This window comes from Loxodonta africana, chromosome 22, assembly GCF_030014295.1.
Source record: "Loxodonta africana isolate mLoxAfr1 chromosome 22, mLoxAfr1.hap2, whole genome shotgun sequence".
In the NCBI taxonomy this organism is placed as follows: domain Eukaryota; kingdom Metazoa; phylum Chordata; class Mammalia; order Proboscidea; family Elephantidae; genus Loxodonta; species Loxodonta africana.
This window is the reverse complement of record NC_087363.1, coordinates 1,223,610-1,250,050: the sequence shown is the minus strand read 5'-3', so window position 1 is coordinate 1,250,050 and position 26,441 is coordinate 1,223,610. Positions and strand designations below refer to the sequence as shown.

General features: G+C 36.7%; 2 protein-coding genes across 2 annotated transcripts; both read left to right on the top strand.

The window, feature by feature from the left end:
- Window positions 1-2,378: 2,378 nt before the first annotated feature.
- On the top strand, window positions 2,379-3,402 carry LOC100655988 (olfactory receptor 5D18-like). The gene has a single exon (XM_003423505.3). The coding sequence runs from the start codon at window positions 2,461-2,463 to the stop codon at window positions 3,400-3,402; it is 942 nt and encodes a 313-aa protein (XP_003423553.2). The 5' UTR covers window positions 2,379-2,460.
- Window positions 3,403-24,458: 21,056 nt separating this feature from the next.
- LOC100656565 (olfactory receptor 5D18-like) lies at window positions 24,459-25,971 on the top strand. The gene has a single exon (XM_003423506.3). It carries the CDS (start codon window positions 24,751-24,753, stop codon window positions 25,699-25,701), a length of 951 nt encoding a protein of 316 aa, XP_003423554.2. The 5' UTR covers window positions 24,459-24,750; the 3' UTR covers window positions 25,702-25,971.
- The last annotated feature ends 470 nt before the right edge of the window (window positions 25,972-26,441 follow it).

Below are 26,441 nucleotides of genomic sequence, written 5' to 3'. Positions count from 1 at the left end.
TGGGGTAGGAGAATAGAGGAGCCATGAGAGGTTTGGGAATGTGTATTCCCTCCCTCTTGTAAATTTCAGAGCAGTTGTCAAGGTAGAATAGACAAGTATTTAAACCGAATGAAATAAACAGAAATTTAATAGAATCTTTTGGGAAAAGAATCTATCATCTATCTATCTATCTATCTATCTATCTATCTATCTATCTATCTATCTATCTATCTATCTATCTATCTACCTATCTACCTATCTACCTATCTACCTATCTACCTATCTACCTATCTATCTATCTATCTATCTATCTATCTATCTATCATCTATCTATCTATCTATCTATCTATCTATCTATCTATCATCTATCTATCTATCTATCTATCTATCTATCTATCTATCTATCTATCTATCTATCTATCTATCTATCATCTATCATCATCATCATCTATCATCTATCTATCTAATCTATCATCTGTCATCTATCTATCTATCTATCATCTATCTATCCATCTAGCTATTATCTATCTAAACTTCCACCTTTAATGATCATAAAGCATAAAGGAGGGAAAGCATGTGTTCCCTGACATCAAAAGAACAATAAAATGGGAGGAAACTATAGGGAAGATTTTAGCTACCCTATGCCTGGACTAAAACCAAACCAAAAACCAAACCCAGTGCCAACAAGTCAATTCTGACTCATAGCAACCTTATAGGACAGAGTAGAACTGCCCCACAGAGTTTCCAAGGAACACCTGGGTTTATTCCTGGACTAAATGAGAGCATAAATTTATCATCAATTTAATATAAACATTTGGGAAAGAAAATAGTCTTTACATTAAAGACATGTATGGGATTAAAATAAAAATTTAAATGACAAATAAATGAAATATGTTGTTAAAAAATGTGAATTAGAATGACTAATTTTGTGATGGGTTACCTTTTGAGGTTGTCTTCAACACTCAGGATTATATAGGAACAGGATGGGACCATTGAGGAACTCAGTATAGCACATGACCTGATATCTTTATTTCTGGACCATCTGAAAATGATTTGTTGGGTTTCAGAATCAGAGATGAACTTACCACAAATCATAGATGGAGAAAGAGTTTCCCAGTATGTTGGGACCTGAGAGGTGCTCGTCACCAATTCAAGAAAAACAATGATTGTGTGTGTGTGTGTGCATGCTACTGTTTTCTCATAAAATGCCCTAATTGTGCCCTACCACTCCATGTTTTTAATTCTTATAATATGTAATACAGGGACAGAATGAGTATCCTAAGTATATTGAAGAAAGAGATGTGAATGAGAGAGCCTTGGGAGTGGGAATTTCTAACTCAAAGAGTCTTTAGTTATTCCTGTGTGAAAACATCTCTAAATCCCATTCTCCTGTGTTTCATCTGGATGCTGCCCTCTACTATATCTCTGTGGCACATAACAATGTTCTGGAATATTTCCCATAGTTTTAGAGTCTCTAGTTTGCTCAAAATTTAAGGGGGTGATCATTAACAAAGGAAATATATTAGTATAAAAGAGGGACCATTGTATGGAGTGGAGAAATGGACACATGGCTGTGGGTTATAGACTGGATTTTATCCACGTCATTGAAAAAGTCAAGGATTCTTCTGACTTCTGTTATGCCATCTTTAGAATATGAATGTATACCAGATTATATTAACCATCTGCTCTAGTCTTTTAATTTCTCAAGCCATGAGGGAGAATTAGAATTTAGAACTCCCAGATTTGAAAAATGAAAAAAATGTTGTCGACAAGTCAACTTGGAATCACTATGAACCCATGAGTGTAAGATTAGAACTGTGCTCCATAAATTTTTCAACATCTGATTTTTCAGAATTATACCACCAGTCCTTTTTCCCAAGGTGCCTCTGGAAAGGAGGCCTTCCAATTTTGGTTTGTTGCCAAGGGCATTAACCAATGGCACCACACAAGCTGTTAAAAAGTAATAAAAACTTATTTTGATATCAGATTTACTGTGTCAGAAAGAAAAACAAAGATCAACATACTATGCAGAAGTAACACAAATGGGAATTGTCAAGGCTGTCCATTCTTTATGTCCATACTGTTACATGTTATGAGCCAATTAACTGATACAATTCAGATTTTTCAGATTTTTGTTATTGACTGTGTGGCTGACATAATCTAGCATCAGGCCAGGCTTGTCTTCTATGAACTGATAACATTCAAGGAGAATTGAAAGTGTTATGTAAGAATTTGACATAAAATTACCAAACAGTCCCTAAATTCCTTGAGAAAATTTTAAAAATAAATGTTTATTATGTTTTAAAATTTGAGAAATTTACCATATTTTATTTAATAAAAATATAGAGAGATTCTGAAAGAAATATCTTTTCCAGTCTTGGCAAGGGGTACTTGACCAAGCATCCTATACCCTCACTCTGTTTAATATATATATTTTTTTGATTTCTAGGACTGACTTTCAGATTTCGACAAACAGAAGCCATGTTATTGTCAGACAGAAATAAAAGCGTGGCCACATTCACCCTTTTGGGCTTCTCAGATTGCCCAGAACTGATGGTTCCCCTCTTCTTGGTATTTCTGGCCATCTACAGTGTCACCGTTGTAGGGAATCTTGGGATGATTGTAATCATCAGAATTAACGCCATACTGCACACCCCCATGTACTTTTTCCTCAGCCATCTCTCATTTGTGGATTTCTGCTATTCCTCCAACTTTGCTCCCAAGATGCTGGTGAACCTAGTTGTAGAAGACAGAACCATTTCATTTTTAGGATGTGTAGTGCAATTCTTTCTCTTTTGTACCTTTGTGGTGACTGAATCCTTTCTATTATCTGTAATGGCCTATGACTGCTTTGTGGCCATTTGCAACCCTCTGCTCTACACAGTTGCCATGTCCCAGAGATGCTGCGCTATGCTGGTGGTGGGATCATATGCATGGGGAATAGCATGTTCCTTGGTTCTGACATGCTCTGCTTTGAAATTATCTTTTCATGGTTTCAACACAATCAATCACTTCTTCTGTGAGTTCTCCTCACTTCTGTCTCTCTCTTGCTCTGATACTTCTCTTAGTCAGTTGTTGCTTTTCATCTTTGCCACTTTTAATGAGGTGAGTACATTACTCATCATTCTCACATCTTATGTGTCCATCGTTGTCACCGTCTTGAAAATGCGTTCAGCCAGTGGTCGTCGTAAGGCGTTCTTTACCTGTGCCTCTCATCTGACTGCCATCACTATCTTCCATGGCACCATCCTGTTCCTATACTGTGTGCCCAACACCAAAAACTCCAGAAGTACCATCAAAGTAGCCTCTGTGTTTTACACAGTGGTGACCCCCATGTTGAATCCGTTGATCTACAGTTTGAGGAATAAGGATGTCAAGAATATAGTCATCAAGATAATGGACACCAAAGTCTTTTCTCATTGAGCATACTATTTTAATAGAATTTGTCCCTAACAAAAATTTTTTTTTAAGTAAACTGTGTGTAAAAGACTGTCTTTAAACATACTTTTAAATATTATTGATAATATTGCATGATAGTAAGGATGTGGTTTGGTTCAAAGAAACCAAACTTGGTTTTGTCTGTTAATTGAAAGAAAAGAGCAGCAATCTCTCTCATCTTTAGTTTTAAATCTCTAAAAATGTGATACCATGAGCTAGCTCATAATCTGATAATCAAGACCAAAAGATAATTTAGATATCTTTTGGGGAACTTTTCATAATCTGAGAAAACATTAACTCCACCCCTCTTTCTTATAAGATTCCTGGAGTACAGCAGGTTCTCAACAAACACGTGTTTATTGCTTACACGTATACACAAATGAAAGTAAAAATAAGACATAAGCCTTGCCTTCAAGGAATGTATAATCTAGTGGGGTGGTGGAGCATAAAGAAAGTGCTTTTGCATAAGCCCAACTATAATATTTATCCTAGAAGGCTTGGGGGAAGAAAAAATTCAAATCAATTTAGGGACATTAGACATATGTCTTCATAAAAGAGGTGTTATCTGAAATTGGCCTGGATAATGGGCAGTATTTTAGGGGACATATTTCAATGAAGAAGCCTTTTTATTCAGGAGAGACTAGAATGAGCAAACTCAAGGAAATGAGAATGTAATATTGAGTTCACCAATTTTGATTTTGTGAATATTGCATAATGTGTGTGTGAGTGTGTGTGTTTGTGGTATCTTACATACATGAATGCAAAGTAGAATAAATCTGGTCTATAACCAGAACTTGTTTTCAAAAGAGCTCCAACGTGACTGAACAATAATTTTGATGGGCTGCACCAGAGGCTTAGAAATGGATCTCAGAAAATAATTATATGCAAAAAATAGGGACAATGTATACCTGCCCTGTGTGTTGTGCTATTATTTTGCCCACTCAACCATCACAAATGTTATATGTACTTTATTAATTTATTTTTATTTATATATTTTTTTGAAACATGAGCATAATTACTGAATCCTTCTCAACAGTACTCCAATCCAACATAAAGAATTCAAATTAATTATCTGGATTTGCCAAACATGTTGCACAGTAATTGCCACACAATTTTACTCTAAATAAAATAAAAGACAGGCTGTCATTTGCATTTAGACATTTGTAATTCAGTCAATTCAAAATGTTAGATCTATCTCATTTTAACAACTCAATTTTGCTTTATTAACTTGTACGTCCTTCTCTTTACTCAATACATCTAGATTAAATTCCAAATAAAACACTAATATAGTGGGAGTCATTAGTTTGGCAGGTGTTATAATGAGGGAGAAAAAAATAATTTGCAGGACAATTTTATATAGCTCAAGAAATTATTTGGAAGAGTCAAGTGACTTTAAACTTATGATCATTATTCTAATTTTTAATTTTCAGTTTATAGTTCAGTTCTATAGTGCCACTGGATGGCAATAGATTTCTTATGCATTAGTTGAGAAGGTATTAATTAAACAGTCATTGTACATGCAAATATAAAGACTGTAGAAATATCATCTTATGTATTGAATATCTGCTGAGATAATGGTTTTTCATTTGTGTAACTTTTCCTTCTTTGAGTATTTACTAATTTATCTTTCATTACATATCTGACACTCATATAATTCCTAATTTACTTTTATGTTAGGGAATAATCAATATTAACCTTAAATTGAATCAATGATATGTAATCAGTCCCCTTTTACAGAGAACTTTCACTTCTTTCTGTGTTGGGAAATGATAACCACATTTTGTGGTTGAAGTGACACAGCCAACCTAGCTTTTACTCTGGTGAAACTGAGACTCATGTAGTTGAATTAACTTGGCTACAATTGTAAAAGCAACTGTTGACAGAATTACAGCAATTATTTAAGAATCCAGCTACACCAGTAAACACCTTTTCTAGTAAATACTTTCATACAATCTCATGTTCTTTCATTTTCAAATTGTGACATTCCAGGTTCATTATGGTCTATCCATTTGCCTGTAAGTTGGACATAATATGTGAGTTTTCAAATTTTTTTGTCCACATACTATTAAATTAGTTTTGTAAATGTATATATACATCCTGGGAATTCAATCTGACATATAAAATATTTCATCACATGCATAAATATCAGAAAAATGTAATCTCCATTACACATCATAATTCATTCAAACTGTATGAACAAGATCATTTTGAGCAATCAGATTTATGTTTTTCCTTCTTCTCCTAAACTCATATTTCAATTTAACTGTCCCCATAGATCCTAGTGATTAAGAGCTACAGAAGTTTGGCAGTTTAAATCCAGCAGGGGTTCCTTGGAAATCCTGTGGGGCAGTTCCACTCTGTCCTATACGATTGCTATGAGTCAGAATTGACTGGATGGCAACGGGTTTGTTTGGGTATTTTAAAATGCTTTTAGTGTTATTGAAAGTTCTTTTTAAATTATTTATTTTATAACAGTACAATAATAACTACACTATTAAAGCTGTATTTGCATTGCAAATTTAAATAAAAATATAATCAAGCTTAAAAAATATTATTGGAAATATTTTCGTCAGAAGGATAGTTTTGGATTTTTAATTTAGATGTATTAATATTTTAATGTAAGAACAAAACTTAATGTTAGAAGGCAGTACTTTCAGCATCAATTCTATTTCTATGTTTTAATAGCTGAAAACGTTGTGATGAATTGGTCATATTAAAAGCAAATGGAAATAAAAACTGTTGAAAATTATGTTGTAATAGCAATTGCACTCAGCTCTTTCAACTCCATCCAAGTTATGTGCCAATTTCTCACATTCATCTTTCATTAAAAATTATTTTTTGAAATGCTTGAAATGTAAGTAGATTGTCTTCCAAATTTTGTTGGAAGTTAATATTTTAGAAATGACTTTTCCTTTAAAATGATTTGTTACTCACTATAGTAGAATGAAAACATAGCCCAAATTTCCAAAGCCTTCCAGTACCCTTTGCAGCTGTACACATCAAGTGATTGAATCCGTTTGACCAATCCTTGAATGTAGTCACTCTTGAGAATTGTTTTGGGTAACAGAGGTGGCAAAAAGGCCAGTTCCAAGACTTTGCGAGGCTTTGATGTTTTTGTACACTCTCTTGTAATCTGGTGAAGGTGTCATATGAATAAAAACAAGACTAGAGTATTAGCTAATGGGAGAAGCAGAGCCCGGCTGCCCAGTTCTTCAGCCATACCAGCTGACATCTAGCCTGCCGCCAGACTTGAGAATGAGGTCCTCTGAAGTCAGCTGACCGGACAGTGTATCCCATAAACTGAGCCAAGGTCAGTCAAGCATAGATAAGATCAGCAGAACTATCCACCTGACCCGTGCAATTGTGACAAATAACAAATGTTTGTTGTTTTAATAAATACATTTTTGAGAGGTTCATCCATAGTAAAAGGACCTCGAATGCCTGACGCAGCCATTTTATTCTCCAAGGGCTAAGCAATTCACTGTGAGAAGCACAATTGAAGATTTGCCAGCCTGACCACCCAAGGAAGAGGTGCAGTTAGACATCGGGGCGCCATCCTGGAATTGTTTCTTCTTTTGTACCTTTTTTTTTGTAATTAAGTTTTTGGTAATAGTTTAGACAGCAAGTTAGGTTCCCATTTGACAATTTCCACACCAATTGTTTAGTGACATTAGTTATATTTATCACAACGTGTAGACGTTCCCTTTAATTGTGTTCTGTTTGTTCCAATTCCAGTACACTAGTTTCCATGCCCCCTTATCTTCTCATCTTTGATTCTGTGTAATTGTTGACCATTAGTTCTCATGTACTCTTAGTACTGATGGTTTTTCAGTAGAGAACTGATCTTATGGGTAATAGGCTTTATTTTGTGTGCCTCTCTGCTATTTGGTTATATGATGACGTCATGGGGGAGGCTTGGTTACATGTTTAAAGAGAGCCCTGAGGTGACTGTCTCAGGGAGTCCTTTGTTCTCTAATGTTCCAATTTGTCTGGATTTTTTAAATAAGAATTTGTGTTCTGCTCCACATTTTTCTCCAGTTCTCTACGGGACCATCTTTTGTGACCCTGGTCAATGTTGGTGGCTGGGCACCATCTTCTTCTCTGGTCTCAGGATAGATGATGTTGTGGTTCCTATAGATTTGTTTTTTTCTGGAGTTTTTGGATGGCTTCTTAGTGTTTTGCTCCTGGAAAGTAGAAACCTGTAGTTCTGTCTTAGATGGCTGCTCACAAGCTTTTAAGACCCCAGATGCTACTCACTTCACTAGGATGCAGATTATGACTTTTGTGAGCTATGTTGTGTCAATTTACTGAATTGTTCCATTAGACTATTGTTCTAAGCTTTAAATCCAGAAACCCAATCTTTGAAAGAGTTTGATTATGTCTGTGGAGTATCCGTATTTGTGTTGTCAATGAATATATGTGCCTGTGCCCATATATGTATATTTACATATACATATACTTATTTCTGTTTTCATTTATGCACACATCTCTATCTACATGTTTACCAATATGATTATACACATCCATATGTCCTTAAACATTCATTTTTACTTTGGTTTTGCTCTGCTCACTACATCCACATTTGGTGCCACACTTCCCATCACCAAAAAGAAATCAAGTCTCCAAGACCTAAAGTGTATATTCCCCTCATTCCACCTTTCCCTGGTAATCACAAATGAACATTGTGAACATTGGTCTCTCTACATATATAATAGTAAAAGAGGGATCATACAATATTTGTCCTTATATGCTTGACTTATGTCAATCCATGCTATGTTTTGCAACTCATCATTGTTCTTTATGGATACATAGCATTCCGTTGTAACTATATGCCACAATTGAATTATCCGTTCATCCCTGATGAACGCTTCCATTGTTTTCATTTATTTGCTTTTACGAATAAAGCAGCAGTGAATATAGTTGTGCATATGTCTGTTCTTGTCATTATTTTTAGGTCTCTAGGGTATTTTTTTTTAGGGTATATATCCACATGGATTGCTGGATCATAGGGTAGTTCTAGTTCTAGTTTTTTGAGAAAGCACCATACGATTTTCTATAGTGGTTGTAGCATTTTGTAGTTTTACCAGCAGTGGCCAAGTGGTCCAATCTCCACACATCCTTGCCAACATTTATTATTCTCTTTTTTTTTTTTCTTTTTTTTATCAGTACCATTTTGGCCAGGGTAAGATGGTATTTCTTTGTAGTTTTAATTCCTTTGTCTTTAAGGGCTAATGATTGTGAACATATTTTTATATGTTTGTTGGCTGCTCGGATGATTTCTTTGGTGAAGGTTCTGTTCATGTCCTTTGCCCATATTTTAGTTGGGTTGTTTGTCTTTTTCTGGTGAGTTTTTATACTTTTCCACAGATTTTAGATATTAGGCCCTTGTCTTAGACTAGGTTCTCTAGAGAAGCAAAAACAGTAAAGCATATAAATGTATATATAGAGAGAGATTTATATCAAGGAAATGGCTCATGTGGTTGTAGAGCCTGGAACGTCCCAAGTCCATGGGCCACAATAGAGGCTTCTCCTGATGCACGTAGCCACTGGGGCTGTGAAGATCAATGAATCCCAGAGATCAGCAGGCAAGACTGCATGTGAACTGCTAGCTCAAGTCCCAAGAACTGGAGATCAAACGAACAGGAGCCAGCTGCAGGATCCAGAATGAACAAAAGCCCACAAACACTGCCAGAATATCCACTTATATTCAAAGCAGGCCACACACCCAGGGAAGCTCCCTTTCAAATGATTGGCTACTTAAAGGAGGCTCCATCATGGAGGTGGTCACATAACATCAAATCTCATTGTGGAAGTGATCACACCATCACATGACTATCAAACCACTGAAAATCATGGCCTAGCCAAGTTGACACACAACTTTATGCATCACCACCCTCATCAGATAATTCATTTCTGAAGATTTTTTCCCGTCTATAGGGTCGCTATGAGTCAGAATCGACTCGACGGCACTGGGTTGGGTTTCTGGGTAGGTTTATTTATTCCTTTATAAAGTCTGTTGAAGAGCATAAGTTTTTAATTTTTTATGAGCTCCCTTTCATCTACTTTGTTTTCTTCTATTTGTGCATTTGTTGTAATGTTTGTTATCCTATCATTATAAAAGGTTATGTCCCATAGTTTTCTTCCCATACTTTCTTCCAGGAATTCTATGGCTTTTAGTTTAACATTTAGATCTTTGATGAATTTTCAGTTAGTTTTTTGTATGTTGTGAGGTATGCGTTCGGTTTCTTTTTTCTGCAGGTGGATATTCATTTTTGGCAGCACCATTTACTAAAAAGACTGTTTTTACCCCCACAGAGTGGACTTTGATCTCTTGGTAAAAATCAGTTATCCATAGATGGCTGGGTTTAAATTTGAGTTCTTAATTCTGTTCTCCCCCACGTGTCTCTCAGTTTGTCATACTGTGGGGGCTTGTGTGTTGCTGTATTGCTGGAAGCTATGCCACCGGTATTCAGATACCAGCAGGGTCACGCATGAAGGACAGGTTTCAGCTGAGCTTCCAGACTAAGACAGACTAGGAAGAAGGATGTGGCAGTCTACTTATGAAAACCATTAGCCAGTGAAAACCTTATGAATAGAAGCAGAACATTGTCTGATATAGTGCTGGAAGATGTGCCCCCCAGGTTGGAAGGCACTCAAAAGACAACCAGGGAAAACTGCCTCCTCAAAGTAGAGTCGACCTTAATGACATGGACGGAGTAAAGCTTTAGGGACTTTCATTTGCTGATGTGGCACGACTCAAAATGAGAAGAAATAGCTGCAAACATCGATTAATAATCGGAACCTGGAATGTATGAAGCATGAATCTAGGAAAATTGGAAATCATCAAAAATGAAATGGAACTCATAAACATTGATATCCTAGGCCTTAGTGAGCTGAAATGCACTGGTATTGGCCATTTTGAATCTGACAATCATATAGTCTACTATGCTGGGAATGACAACTCGAAGAGGAATGGTGTGGCATTCATCGCCAAAAAAGAACATTTCAAGATCCCTCCTGAAGTACTTTGCTGTCAGTAACAGGATAATATCCATACGACTATTATTCAAATTTACACTCCTACCACTAGGGCCAAAGATGAAGAAATAGGAGATGTTTATCAGCTGCTGCAATCTGAAATTGATCCAACATGCTATCAAGATTCGTTGAAAATTACCAGCGATTGGAATGCAAAAGTTGGAAACAAAGAAGAAGGATCAGTAATTGGAAAATATGGCCTTGGTGATAGAAACAATGCTGGAGACTGAATGATAGAATTTTGCAAGACCAACGACTTCTTCATTGCAAATACTTTCTTTCACCACCATAAACGGCGACTACATAGATCTCACCAGATGGAACACACAGAAATAAAGTTGCCTACATGTGGAAAAAGACGACGGAAAAGCTCAATATCATCAGTCAGAACAAGGCCAGGGGCCAACTGTGGAACAGACCATCAATTGCTCATATGCTAGTTCAAGCTGAAACTGAAGAAAATCAGAGCAAGTCCACAACAGCCAAAATATGACCTTGAGTATATCCCACCTGAATTTAGACACCATCTGAAGAATAGATTTGATGCATTGAACACTAGTGACTGAAGACCAGATGAGTTGTGGAATGACATCAAGGACATCATCCATGAAGAAAGCAAGAGGTCACTGAAAAGACAGGAAAGAAAGAAAAGGCCAAGATGGATGTCAGAGGAGACTCTGAAACTTGCTGTTGAGCGTCTAGCAGCTAAAGGAAAAGGAAGAACTGAAGAAGTAAGAGAACCAAACAGAAGATTTCAAAGGGCCTCTCGAGAAGACAAAGTATTCTAATGACATGTGCAAAGAGCTAGAAATGGAAAACCAAAAGGGAAGAACACGCCTGGCGTTTCTCAAACTGAAAGAACTGAAGAAAAAATTCAGGCCTCGAGTTGCAATAGTGAAGGTTTCCATGGGGAAAATATTAAATGATGCAGGAAGCATCAAAAGAAGATGGAAGGAATACACAGAGTCATTATACCAAAAATAATTAGTCGATATTCAACCATTTCAAGAGGTGGCATATGATCAGGAACTGATGGTACTGAAGGAAGACGTCCAAGATGCTCTGAAGGCATTGGCAAAAATCAAGGCTCCAGGAATTGATGGAATATTAATTGAGATGTTTCAACAAACAGATGCAGCACTGGAGGTGCTCACTCGTCTATGCCAAGAAATATGGAGGACAGCTTCCTGGCCAACTGACTGGAAGAGATCCATATTTATGCCTATTCCCAAGAAAGGTGATCCAGCCGAATGTGGAAATTATAGAACAATATATATATATATTTTTTATCATTAATATCACATGCAAGCAAAATTTTGATGCAGATCCTTCAGAAATGGCTGCAGCAGTATATCAACAGAGAACTGCCAGAAATTCAGGCTGGTTTCAGAAGAAGACATGGAACCAGAGATATCACTGCTGATGTCAGATCGATCCTGGCTGAGAGCAGAGAATACCAGAAGGATGTTTACCTGTAGTTTATTGACTATGCAAAGGCATTCGACAGTGTGGATCATAACAAATTATGGATAATAGTGCAAAGAATGGGAATTCCAGAACACTTAACTGTGCTCATGAGGAACCTTTACATAGATCAAGAGGCAGCTGTTCAAACAGAACAAGGGAATACTGATTGGTTTAAAGTAAGCAAAGGTGTTCATCAGGGTTGCACTTTTTCACCATACCTATTCAATCTGTATGCTGAGCAAATAGTAGGAGAAGCTGGAGTATATGAAGAAGAATGGGGCATCAGGATTGGAGGAAGACTCATTTAAAAACCTGCATTATGCAGATGACACAACCTTGCTTGGTGAAAGTGAAGAGGGCTTGAAGCACTTACTAATGCGCGTCAAAGACCACAGCCTTCAGCATGAATTACGCTTCAACATAAAGAAAACAAAAATCCTCACAACTGGACCAATGAGCAACATGATGATAAACGGAGAAAAGATTGAAGTTGTCAAGAATTTCATTTTACTTGGATACACAATCAACAGCCATGGAAGCAGCAGTCAAGAAATCAAAAGACGCATTGCATTGGGCAAATCTGCTGCAAAGGACCTCTTGAAAGTGTTGAAAAGCAAAGATGTCACCCTGAAGACTAAGGTGCGCCTGACCCAAGCCATGGTATTTTCAATCACATCATATGCATGTGAAAGCTGGACAATGACTAAGGAAGACCGAAGAAGAGTTGACGCCTTTGAATTGTGGTGTTGGTGAAGAATACTGAATATACCATGGACTGACAAAACAATGAACAAACCTGTCTTGGAAGAAGCACGGCCAGAATTCTTAGAGACAAGGATGGCGAGACTGCGTCTTACATACTTTGGACATGTTGTCAGAAGGGATCAGTCCCTGGAGAAGGACATCATGCTTGGCAGAGTACAGGGTCAGCGGAAAAGAGGAAGACACTCAACGGGGTGGATTGACACAGTGGCTGCAACAATGAGCTCAAGTATAACAACCATTGTAAGGATGGCGCAAGACTGGGCAGTGTTTCATTCTGTTTTGCGTAGGGTCGCTATGATTCAGAACCGACTCGAAGGCACCTAACAACAACAACAATTCTATTCTATGGGTCTGTGTGTCTATCATTCAACCAGTACCAGGCTGTTTTGATTATAGTGATTGTATACTATCTTTTGATATCAGAGAGTGTGTGGCTTCCTGCTTTGTTCTTTTTCTTTGCATTATTTTGGCTATTTGGGGTTTCTTTCCTTTCCACACGAAGTTGGTTACTAGTTATTCCATTTAAGTGAAGAATGTTGTTGGGATTTGTATTGGGATTGCATTGTGTCCATAGATCGCTGTAGGTAGAATTGACATTTTCAGTTTGAGCTTTCCAGTCCATGAGCATGGAATTTCTTTCCATTTTTGTAGGTCTTTACAATCTATTGTAATACTGTTTTATAATTATCATTGTGTTTTTTAAGTCTTTTATGTCTTTCTTTAGGTTAATTCCCAGGTATTTTATTGACTTGAAACTTTTGCAAATTGTTTTGTTTTCTTATTTTATTTTTCAGAGTTGTCTTTGTTAGTATAGAGGAACCCAAGTCGTTTTTACACGTTGATCTTGTACCCTGCAGTTTTGCTAAATCCTTCTATTAATTCCGGCAGGTTTTTTTTTTTTTTTAATGGAATCTTTAGGGTCTTGTATGTATAGGATCATGTCATCTGCAAATACAGATCATTTTACTTCTTCCTTTCTGATTTGGGTACAATTATTTCTCTTTCTTTTCCTGTTGCTCTGGCTAGGACTTCTTATTCAATGATGAATAAGAGTGGTGATAATGGGCATCCTTGTTTCATTCTCATTCTAAACAGAAGACTCTTAGTCTTTCTCCTTTTACTATAAGGTTGACTTCTGTTTTTGCATATATTGCATATGTCCTTAATCATGTTGAGAAATTTTTCTTCTATTCCTATTTTGCCAAAAGTTTTTATCAGGAAAACGTTGTTGAATTTTTATCAAATGCCTTTTCTGCATTAACTGGTATGATCATGTCATTCTTTTCCCTTGTTTTGCTTACACAGGAGATTGTACTGATTGATTTTCTAATGCTGAGCCACCCTTGTAATCCTGGTATAAAACCCACTTAATCATGGTAATTTTTAGTCTTTTGGCTAGAATTCACGGAAAAAATTGGTTACGTGTACATAAAGGATATTGTTGTGTATCGTGTGTGTGTGTGTGATGTCTTTGACTGGCTTAGGTATCAGAGTTATGCTGGCTTCACAGAAAGAAATTGGAGAAATTAGTAGTGTTCTTTCCTCTTCTATATTTTTGAAAAGATTAAGTAGGATTGATGTCAACTCTTCTTTGAATGTTTGGTAGTGTTCCATCTGGTCATGGGCTTTTTTTCCCCTTTTTTAGTAGTGTCTTCTATCTCTTCTTTGTAATGGGTCTGTTTAAAATTTCTACCTCTCTGTGTTAGTTTGGGTAGGTAGTGCTTTTCTAGGAATTTGTCTCTTTCATCTATATTTTCAAACCTCTTGGAGTACATTTTTTCATAGTAGTTAGTTATGATCTTCTTTATCTCTGTTGGGTCAGTTATAATGTCATCAGTTTCTTTTCTTCATTTGGTTATTTGACCATTTTATCTTATTTTTTCAATCCAGTGGTTTGTCTATTTTATTAATTCTTTGCATATGCCCTTAAGAAACCATCTTCTGGTTTAGTCAGTTCTTTTTGTTGTTCTTCTATTTCGTTTATATCTACCCTGATCTTAATTCTTTTCCTTTTTTCTGGTTGCCTTTGACTTCTTTTGAGCTTCCTTTTCTATTTGTTCAATTGTCAGTTTAAGTTAATGATTTTGGATCATTCTTTTTTAATGTATTTATTGCTATAAATGTCCTTATGAGTACTACTTTGACTGTGTACCAAAAAGGTTTGATATTTTGAGTGTTATTTTCATTTGACTTTAGGAATTAAAAATAAAATTTATTTTGATTTGTTGTGATTGAAAATATACAGAGGAGAACATACAACAGTTCAACAGTTTCTATATGTACAGTTCAGGTATTCTCATGGATTGAATTGCGTCCCCCAAAATTGTGTGTGAACTTGGCTAGGCAATGATTGCCACAATTGTGTGAGGGTCCAAAATTTTGTCATATGATGTGATTTTCCTATGTGTTGTAAGTCCTCCCTTTACGATGTTAATGAGCAAGTTTAAAGGCAGTTATGTTAATGAGGCAGGACTCAATCTCCAATATTAGATTGTGCCTTGAGTCAATCTTTTTTGAGATATAAAAGAGAGAAGCAAGCAGAGAGACAGAAGGACTTCAAATCACCAAGAAAGTATTGCCAGGAGTAGAATGCATCCTTTTGACTGAGGGTCACTGAGCCGAAAAGCAACTAGACCAGAAGAAGATTGATGACAACAGAGCCAACAGAGAGAGAATACCTTCCCTGGAGCTGGCACCATGAATTCTGACTCTAGCCTCCTAAACCATGAGAGAATAAATTTGTCTTAATTAAAGCCATCCACTTGTGGTATTTTTGTTATAGCAGCACTAGAAAATTAAGAATTTGGTACTGAGAGTAGGGTGCTTCTCTAACAGATACCTAAAATGTGGAAGCTATTTTGAAACTGTGAATGGGTAAAGGCTGGAAGATTTTTGAAGTCCCTAGTAGTAAAACTCTAGGTTGCCTTAAAGGGACTGTTGTTAGGATTATGGAAGTCAAGACAATTCTGGTGAGGACTCAGAAGAAAATGAGGAGAGCTGTTACACTGGAGATGGTGCAGATGTTGAGAAACAGTAGCAGACCCAGGAGACTGGTGAGAGACAGCATTGGAGCTGATCCAAGGGATGAAAGAGCTGAGCGCCTTTGCACTGTAGGCTCTCTGGTGCCATTGGCCACTTATTGGTGAAGCTAGGTTTACTAACCTATGGAGCAAGGGAGCTGAGAGCCTTCCCAAGTTTATTGGCAGAGTGAGGTGCCTAATGGCAATTATTGGTGGAGCTAAAGAGCTTTGGAACACCTGCCATAGCAGGGAAGATGCAGGTGGCAAGGCCTGAGAGGCTGAGAGGCCAAGGAACCATGGTAGTGGAAGCTGAAAAGACTAGGAAAATAGGAAGCAGAGCTGGCTCTGTTTCAAAGAGTAGGACCACCACTTCTGGAGTTTCTAAGCATAGGGCCACAGCTTTCTAGGTATCAAAGAGTCAGATCTTGATCAGCTTGGTGCCATTCATGAGTGTCAGTGGGATAGGGCCAGGTCTACTGGTCAAAGCTGAGGGGATGAGGCTGCCATGCACAAGGGGCAGAAGAATGGCAGGGCCTGCTGGGGCAGACTTGGCAGGGCTACCACTCAGAGGTGCTAGGAAAATGTGGCTACCCATATCCAAGGGAGTAGCTTTATCTTTTTGGTGGGCTTGGAAAGTGGAGCTGAATCCTAGAGCCAAGGGGCCTCCACACAGAATCTGAACAGTATGGCCAGCACCAAGAGTCTGAAGGGCATGGCGGTTGCCTAAATGGTCTCAGAGAATAGAGGAAAATTTTTAGGACTTGGGAGCTAATGTAAGGTGTTCTGCTGACTTGTGTGGTACCTGTTATTCCTTTTTCTGTCCAAATTCTTCCATTTGTAATGGAAATGTCTAGCTTGTGCCTGTTCCACCACTGTACTTTGGAAGTAGATAACTTGTGTATTTGATTTTACAGATGAACAGGAATTTTTGGATTTTGGACTTGGAATTGATTTAAGACTTCTCCTATGATCTGAGGGGGAGTACGTGTTTTACATGTGGCAAAGACATGAATTTGTGGGAACAAAATGGTGGAATGTCATGAACAAAATAGTGCGCCCCAAAAATGTGTGTCAGATTGGCTAGGCCATGATTGCCAGTTTTGTGTGATGGTCCACCATTATGTCATCTAATGTGATTTTTCTATGTGTTATAAATCCTACCTCTATGATATTAATGGGGCAAGATTAGAGACAGTTACGTTAATGAGGCATTACTCAGTCTACCAGATTAGGTTGTTTCTTGAGTCAATCGCTTTTGAGGTATAAAAGAGAGAAGCAGAGAGACAGAAAGACTTAAAACCATCAAGAAAGCAGTGCCATGAGCAGAGCACATCCTTTGGACCTGGAGATCCTGAGCTGAAGCTCGCCTAGAACAGAAGACTGATTATAAGGATCTTCCACCAGAGCCTACAAAATGAGAAAGACTTCCCCTGGAGCTAGCACCTTGAATTTGAACTTCTAACCTCCTAAACTGTGAGAGAATAAATTTCTTTTGTTAAAGCCATCCACTTGTGGTGTTTCTGCTATAACAGCACTAGGTAACTAAGACAGACATTGATTACATTCTTTGAAATATGCAATCATTCTCATTTTCTTTGTTTTTCCTCCCTTACTAACAAACTTACCACCCCCTAAGATTCCTATGTAATCTTTTGTGTTGCTGTTGTCACTTTGATTCCATAAAGATAGTTCTTAAAAAAAGCATAATCTCAAGGAAATGTTTTTTTTACTAGGTAAACTAAACTATTGTTTGGTTTTAAGAAGACTTTAGGGGATATTTTGGTCTTAAGGTTTATAAATTATCTCAGGGTTATAGTTCTGGTGTTCATTCAGCCTACAAGGCTTCAGAAAATCTGGAGTCCATGAGAATTTAAAATTCTGTCCTAAATTTTCTCCCTTTTGATCAGAATTTTTCTAAAGAATCTTTGATCAAAATGTTCAGCAGTAGTAGCCAGAAACCATCCAGTTTTTTCTAGCCTCATGGCAAAGGAGGCAGTTGTTCAAGGAAGCAATTAGCCACAGATTCCATTTCTTTCTCCTTTTTCTTATTTTCCTTCTTCTTCTGTTATTCTAGATAAAAAGAGACCAATCATGGCTTGGAAGGCCACTTGCCTGTTTTTTATATCGTAGGCACTGTGCACCAAGCCAGGAGTAGAATGGAAACATTAAACATGTCATTTGGCCAATTAACTGAAATTTCCCTGGTATCCATGATCCTAAACCTCCAAAAAAAGGAATCAAATCCTATGAATTTTCATTTGTACATAATCAGCCTCAGCAGCTACTCTTTTTTTTCTTTCTGTCATTGTTGTAAATGCATCTATTGCAGAACTTTTGCCAATTCAATTTTTTACAGGTGTACAACTTATCGAGAGCAATTACAATAATTGGCTGTACAAATTTACCATTCATCAAGAGATATTTCCATCACCATTAACCCTTTTCCCAACCCTCCCTCACCTGGTAATCACTAATAAACTTTGCTTTCTATGCATTTGTCTTTTCTTGTCTTTTTACGTAATAGAGGTAATACAATATTTGCCCTTTTGTGATTGACTGATTTCATACAGCTTGGGTTAATGTCTTCCAGCTCCACCCATATTGTAGCATGTATCAAGACATTATTTCTCCTTCTGACTTATATTCTATTGTAAGTATGTACCATTTTTTTTTTGTCTCTTTGTCTGTTAATGGACATTTAGTTTGCTTCCACCTCTTGCTTATTATGAATAGTGCTGCAATGAATACTGCTGTATAAATCTCTACTTTCAAGTCTTTTGGGTATACACCTAGGAGTGGAATTGCTAGATCATATGATAGTTCTAGTTTCAGTTGTTTGAGGAACCACCACACCATTATCTACAAAGGCTGTAGGGTTTCACATTTCCACCAGTAATGGATAAAGTTTCCAATTTTCCCATAACCTTGCCAATATTTGCTTTTTTTTATATTAGCCATCTTAAACTAAAAACCAAACCTGTTGCTGTCTAGTCAATTCTGACTCAATTTGACCCTATAAGACAGGTACAAATGCACCATCATTTCCAAGGATAGACTGGTGGATTCAAACTGCTGAGCTCATGGTGAGCAGACAAGCTGCTAACCACTTCACCAACAGGACTCCGTTAGCAATCTTAGTGGGAATGAAATTATATCTCATTTTGTTTTTGATTTGTATCTCTCTGATGACTAATGACATCAAGCATCTTTTCAAGTGTTTGGTGGCCATTTGGCGAAATGTCTATTCACATCCTTTGGTGGTGGTGTGCTTAATTAATGAATTTATTTTTATTCAACTTAATAATATATTTGACAAAGCAATGAGTTGGTAGTGTTTTGTTGCTAACCAAAGTTATTTTGGTAATAGTTATTTTGGAATGAACTAATTCCAAAACCTTGGCATCAGGCTTGTAATAAACCTGTATCATGAAGGCTAGTGCATTCTAGGAGACACAATGCCTTGTCTCTTTATTGCCTGTCTGAACAAATACACTGAATTCTATTTCATCTAAGGATGCTTGTAAATGGATCTGCTTAAACTATCACCCACAAGATCAATAAATTTTATGACTGAGTGTGTTGTCTTCTCTCTCAATTAAATGTGAGCAATAAAGATATTGAGAGGATGATGCCAACACACTATAGAAAAAGGTTTTTCTTATTTCTTAATTCATATGGCATTGAGTGACTTGCATTTAAAGTTATTTCTGTTTTGTGTCACTGGTAGTTTTCAAATATGTGGAGGAGAGAGAGAGTCTCTGTTGAGAGACACAGAAGCTGTGCTGTGTGGGAAAAGGGGAATAATTCTTTTTGACACCTTTATTCCTTGGGTTCTGTGAATTCTATGAATGAGAAGCCTTGCAATTGAAACAATCAGATCATGTTGAAACGGAGAGGTGAAAAGAATCATATCATTGCATAGATGATGATACAGAGGCCCAAGGAATTCCTGATTTACAGAAATTTCTCATAATCAGAAATGACTCGTTTAGGACAGAAACTTAGCTCTTTTGACTCTAATTCTACTGTACTTTAGCCCTATTATCTCTGAGGCTGTCTGTCTGAGAGGTCATGAATATTAAATTGCCTTTCAGAAAGGGAAATCTCTGAGGCCATTTCAATATTCCTAGATTACACTTAAATATTACTTACTCAAAAGTATAATTACTGGTAGTATCAGGTCTGGAAATATTTTTAAGATTTGCTCTGTTTAGTTCACATTTATTAGGACCAGGATGAGTGTAATACAAAATTCATCTGGGATTCTCAAGGAGTCATACTATAATACTTCTGCTTTAATGTTCATACAAAATGAATAAACAATCACAGATATTCAGGAAAAAAAAGACAAAAAAAATCAAATAGAATAGGTGGCTAATCCTATTGATGTTATTGGATGCTATAGAGTCAGTTGCCACTCACAGTGACACCATGCATAACAGAATGAAACACTGCTCAGACCTGTGCCATCCTCACAATTGTTGCTATGCTTGAGCCCATTGTCGCAGCCACTGTGTCAATCCATCTCCTTGAGGGTCTTCCTTTTTTTCACTGACCCTGTACTTTTACCAAGCATGATGTCCTTCTCCAGGGACTGATCCCTTCTGATAATATGTCCAAAGTATGTGAGACGTAATCTCACCATCTTTGCTTCTAAGGAGCATTCTGGTTGCACTTCTTCCAAGACAGATTTTTTCCTTCTTTTGGCAGCCCACGGTATATTCAATTTTCTTTGCCAACACCACAATTCAAAAGTATCAATTCTTCTTTTGTCTTCCTTATTCATTGTTCAGCTTTCACATGCATATTGAGGCGATTGAAAACACCATGGCTTGGGTCAGGCCACCTTAGTCTTCAAGTTGACATCTTTGCTTTCTAACACTTTAAAGAGGTCCTGTGCAGCAGATTCGTCCAATGCAATGTGTCTTTTGATTTCTTGACTGCTGCTTCCATGGGTGTTGATTGTGTATCCAAGTAAAATGAAATCCTTGACAACTCCAATCTTTTCTCTATTTATCATGCTGTTACTTATTGGTCTATTTGTGAGGATTTTTTTCTTTATGTTGAGGTACAATCCATACTGAAGTCTGTGATCTTTGATCTTCATCAGTAAGTGCTTCAAGTCCTCTTCATTTTGAGCAAGCACAACAAACTGACAGATGTATGGGGTAAACAGGCTAATCCTACATAGTTTAAAATAAATTTTAAAATGTCTTTAGAGTCACTGTGAATCAGAATTGACTCAACAACAATGGGTTTGTATTTCTTTGGTTTTATTATTAAGATCGTGTATTATTGGGACACACGGATGTTAAAAGCCAAATGGGCATCTTTCCTTAGCCATATGAGTAAGAGTTAACATTGGATCTCTTTCTTGCCCCACACATCAAAACAGATTCTGAAAACAAAGTTGTTTATTTTTTTAATTTAAATTACATAAATATAAAAAACTTCACAGCAAAAACAAAAGAACATAACTTAAAATGACAAATAAACTGAGTAAAAAAATTACCACTTATATCACATAGAATGGAGGAGAAACAATTAGTCCTGTGGAAAAATGGACATAAGTTATGGTTAAAAAGTTCTCATTAAATGAATATAAACATCTCTAAAAGGTACGAAGAGTTGTTCAATCAGACTTGTAATAATAGAAACACAAATGAAAACTACCATGAGATGTCATATCTCACCTATCAGAATGGCACATAGTAATAAGTCAATTAATATTTGATAATTGTGTCTCCAATAGATACATATTCTTGATAAGTATGGGAAAGTATTGGAGTGTTCAGGAGACTGGGGAAGATGACTTTAAAATATAAATTGTTTCATATAAAATGTTCCTAATGATACTATAATTTTTCTCTAGATTTTCTAGTACAGCTGAAACAGGTAGTTAATTTTAATTGTTTGACTTTCATCCTTTAGAGAACGGGGCAACAGAGAGTCTCTAGGGTTCATGTCCCAAGGTTGTGACTACAAATATAAGGTGCATATACTTGATTCCCAACCAAGTTTTCCAGAGGCAGGAGAGGGCTTCTCTTTGCCATTAGCAGGTTTGTTTTCAAGATTTTAAAGACAAAGGCTTTAACGTCAATGTAGGGTACCTAGAAAAAAAAAAATTTTTTTTTTAAAGCAACCTGAAAATGGGAAAATTTAATCTTTAGATGTTCTTGAGGACCAATGAGCCATTGCAAAAGGTACTATTTTGTGAAAGGTACATATCTGAAAATGCAAAGAACAGGATGTACACCCTTTATGCCCAGCTTTGCATAGAGGATCTGGTTCATCAGAGCTCCTTAATTATAGTGACCTGGATGACAGGTACCTGAAGTGGGGGAATAGGAGAGCCTTGAGTTTTGGAATGTGTATTTTCTCACTTTTGTAAATTTTCGGTGCAGATGTGAAGGTAGAATAGACAAGTATTTATGCAGAGTGGAATAATCAAAGATTGCATAGAATCTTTAGTAAGAAAAATCTATCTCTATATTAATCTATCTACCAGTCTTTAGCTTTAATTAAGGTTACAAAACAAAAAGCAGGGAATACATGAGCCCCTAGAGATTAAAAGAACAATAAAAAAGGAGGAAATTATAGGGAAGAAGATTACAGCTATCGCATTTCTTGGACTAAATGAGAGAATAAATTTATCATCAATTTAATATCAACATTTGGGACAGAGAAGAGCCATTACATTAAACACATACTTGATTAAAGTCAATTTTTAAATGCCTTAGATATGTGAAACATGGTGTTAAAAAAAACTGTGATAATTAAAATGACTATTTGTGCTATAGGTTGCCTTTTGAGGTTGTCTTCAACACTCAGATTTATACAGGAACAGGGTAGGACCATTGGTGATCTCAGTCTAGCACATGACCTGACACCTTTATTTCTGGGTCATATGAAAATGATTTGCTGGGTATCAGAATCAAAAATAAAGTTACCAGAAATCACAGACAGAGAAAGAGTTTCCCAGTACATTGGGTTCTGAGAGGTACTGGGCACCTATTCTAGAAATACAATCATTCTTTTGAGTTAATGTTTCCTCATGAAATGACTTAATTGTGCACTACTACTCCATGAAGCCCTGGTGGTGCAGTGATTAAGAGCTCAACTGCTAACTGAAATGTTGGCAGATCAAGTCCACCAACTCCTCTTTGGAAACCCTATGGGGAAGTTTTACTCTGTCCTATAGGGTCGGTGTGAGTCGGAATCGAATCAGTGGCAACAGATTTTTTTTTTTTAGGCCATTTTTCAAATTCTTATACATGCATCATACATGGAGAGAATGAGTATCCTAGGCATGCTGAAAGAAGAGAAATGAGTAGGAAAGACATTGGAAAAGGGAATTTCTACGTCAAAGAGTCTTTCGTTATTCCTGGTGTATAACTTGTTGTCTTCGAGTTGATTCCAACTCATATAGGTCAGAGTAGAACTGCCCCATAGTGTTTCCAAGGAGCCCCTGGTGGATTCGATCTGCTGACCTTTTGATTAGCAGCCAAGTTGTTAATCACTGAACCACCAGAGCCCCTCCTGGTGTGTAACATCTCTAAGTCCCATTCTTCTGTTTCATCTGGATGCTGCCCTCAAGTATATCTCTGTGGCACATAACAGTGCCTTTGGAATATTTTCCATAGTTTCACAGTCTCTAGTTTGCTCTAAGTTAGAGGGGGTGAGCATTAACAAAGGAAATGTATTAGTAGATAGATATATAAGATGGACCAGTGTCTAGGGTAGAGAAATAGATATATAGCTGGGGATCATAGACTGGTCTTTATCTGCATGTCACTGTGAAAGCCAAGGCTTCTTTTGGCTTCTGTTATGTTGCCTCTAGAATAAGAATGTAGACTAGATAATCTTTATCATCTGTTCTAATTTTTTTTAAATTTATTTATTCCTCAAGAAATGAGGAAGAATTGAATACTAGGACTCCTTTGATTTAGAGAACATTTAAAAAAAAAAATTGTCAACAGGTCAACTTGGAATCATGGTGACCCCTTGTGTAAGAGTAGAGGTGTGCTCCAAAAAGTTTTCAATGGCTGATTTTTCAAAAGTAGATCACCAGTTGTTTTCTCAGTGGTTCCTCTAGGTGGACTAGAACCTCCAAACTTTTGGTTTCCTGCTGTATGCATTAACCATTGGCACCACACAGGCTATTAAAAAATAATCAAGATTTATTTCAATATCAGATTTACTGTGTCAGAACAAAAAGCAAAGTTTAGAGTACTATACAAAATTAACAATAAAAACACAAATGGGAAGTGTTAAGGCTGTATATTGTTAAGCATGGTGTATAAATGTGAAATAAAGAATAAAATAATTTAGACTTTCTTATTTTTTATTGACTGTAGAGCTGACATAACCTGTCACTGCCTCAGGCTAAGCTTGTCTTTTATGAACTTAAAGCATTGAAGGAAGACTGGAAGTGTTATGTGAAAATTTTATTTAAAATTATCATATAATCTTTAAATCTCATTTTTATATATTTGTAAGTACTAAAAATTAAAGTTGAGAACTTAAGCAAAATTCAGTTTAATGGTTTTGTTTTTCTTAAGAAAATTAAAAAAAAAAAGAATGGTTATCATGTTTTAAAATTTTAGAAGTTTATCAAACTTTGGAGCCCTGTTGGTGCAGTGGTTAAGAGCTACAGCATGCTACGGCTGGTAACCAGAAAAGTCAGCAGTTCCAATCCATCATCCACTCCTTGAAAACAATATGGGACAAAAAAAAAAAAAAAAGCCCATTGCTGTCTAGTCCATTCTGACCCAGAGTGGCCCTATAGGATAGAGAAGAACTTTCCCGGTAGATCTCCACTGCGCAGATGGTGGATTTGAACTGCCAATCTTTTGGTTAGCCGTCAAAAGCTTAACCACTGGCATACCTTGGTTAATAAACAAATACAGAGATTCTGAAAAAGATATCTTTTCCAGTTTTGGAAAGGGATAGTTGACTAAGCTTCCTATATCCTTACTCTCTTTAATATATATGTATATTTTCAATTCCAGGACTGACTTTCAGATTTTGACAAACAGAAGCCATGTTATTGTCGGAGAGAAATAAAAGTGGGGCCACTTTCACCCTTTTAGGTTTCTCAGATTACCCAGAACTGCAGGTTTCTCTTTTCTTGGTATTTCTGGCCATCTACAGTGTCACTGTTGTAGGGAATCTTGGAATGATTATAATCATTAAAATTAATCCCATACTGCATACCCCCATGTACTTTTTCCTCAGCCACCTCTCATTCATGGATTTCTGCTATTCTTCCATCGTTGCTCCCAAAATGCTGGTGAACCTAGTTGTAGAAGACAGAACCATTTCATTTTTAGGATGTGTAGTTCAATTCTTTTTCTTTTGTACCTTTGTGGTGACTGAAATATTTTCATTAGCTGTAATGGCCTATGACTGCTTTGTGGCCATTTGCAACCCTCTGCTCTACACAGTTGCCATGTCCCAGGGACTCTGTGCTATGCTGGCGGTGGGATCATATGCATGGGGAGTAGGGTGTTCCTTGATACCCACATGCTCTGCTTTGAAATTATCTTTTCGTGGTCCCAACAAAATCAATCACTTCTGTGAGTTCTCCTCACTTCTGTCTCTTTCTTGCTCTGATACTTCTCTAAGCCAGTTGCTGCTTTTCATCTTTGTTATTTTTAATAAGGTGAGTACATTACTCATCATCTTCACTTCTTATGTGTTTATCGTTGTCACCATCTTAAAAATGCATTCAGTCAGTGGTCATCATAAGGCGTTCTCTACCTGTGCCTCTCATCTGTCTGCTATCACAATCTTCCATGGCACCATCCTATTCCTCTATTGTGTGCCCAACTCCAAAAACTCCAGGCACACCGTCAAAGTAGCCTCTGTGTTTTACACAGTGGTGATCCCCATGTTGAATCCATTGATCTACAGCCTGAGGAATAAGGATGTCAAGAATACAGTCAGCAAGATAATGGACACTAAAATCTTTTCTCATTGCATGTTATTTTAGTAGGATATTTCCTTAACTTGTAAGTAAGGGGTGTCCATAAAGATGGTTTTTAAAGATATCAATAAAATTAATAGTTAATATTGTACAGTGGTGAGGAAGTGAATTTTTGGTTTAAAGATGTTAAACTTGGTTTTGTCTCTTAAGGACAAAGGCCAGCAATCTATCTCATCTTTAGTTTTAAATCTATGAAATTGTGATAACATGAGGTAACTCATAATCTGATAGTGAAGGCCAAAAGGTAATATAGATATCATCTGTGACACTTTGTTTAATTGAGTAAACATTAATTCCACCCTTCTTTCTTATAGGATACCTGGAGTATAGTAGTTTCTCAATAAACACATTTTGTTGTTGTTATTTATTTTTTTCTTGGAAGTCTACAAATTATAGTAAAGATAAGACCTAGGCCTTGCCCTCATAGAATACATAATCTCATGGTGATGATGGGCAATAAAGAAATTGCCTATGGCAGACTATGGTAAGTATCATGGAAGGTTTGGGGCAAGGAATAGTTTGAATCCATTTGAGAACATTAGAAATACCTCTTCATTAAAGAGGTATTATTTGAAGTTGGCCTGGAAAACAGGCAGGATTTTAGAAGACATATTTCAGTGAAGAATCAGTGAAGAAGGCATTTTATTCAGGAAAGACTAGAACAAACAAACTCAAGGAAATAAGAATGTAATATTAAGTCAATTATAAAGTGAATGCTGTATAATGTGTGTTTCTATCTGTGTGTG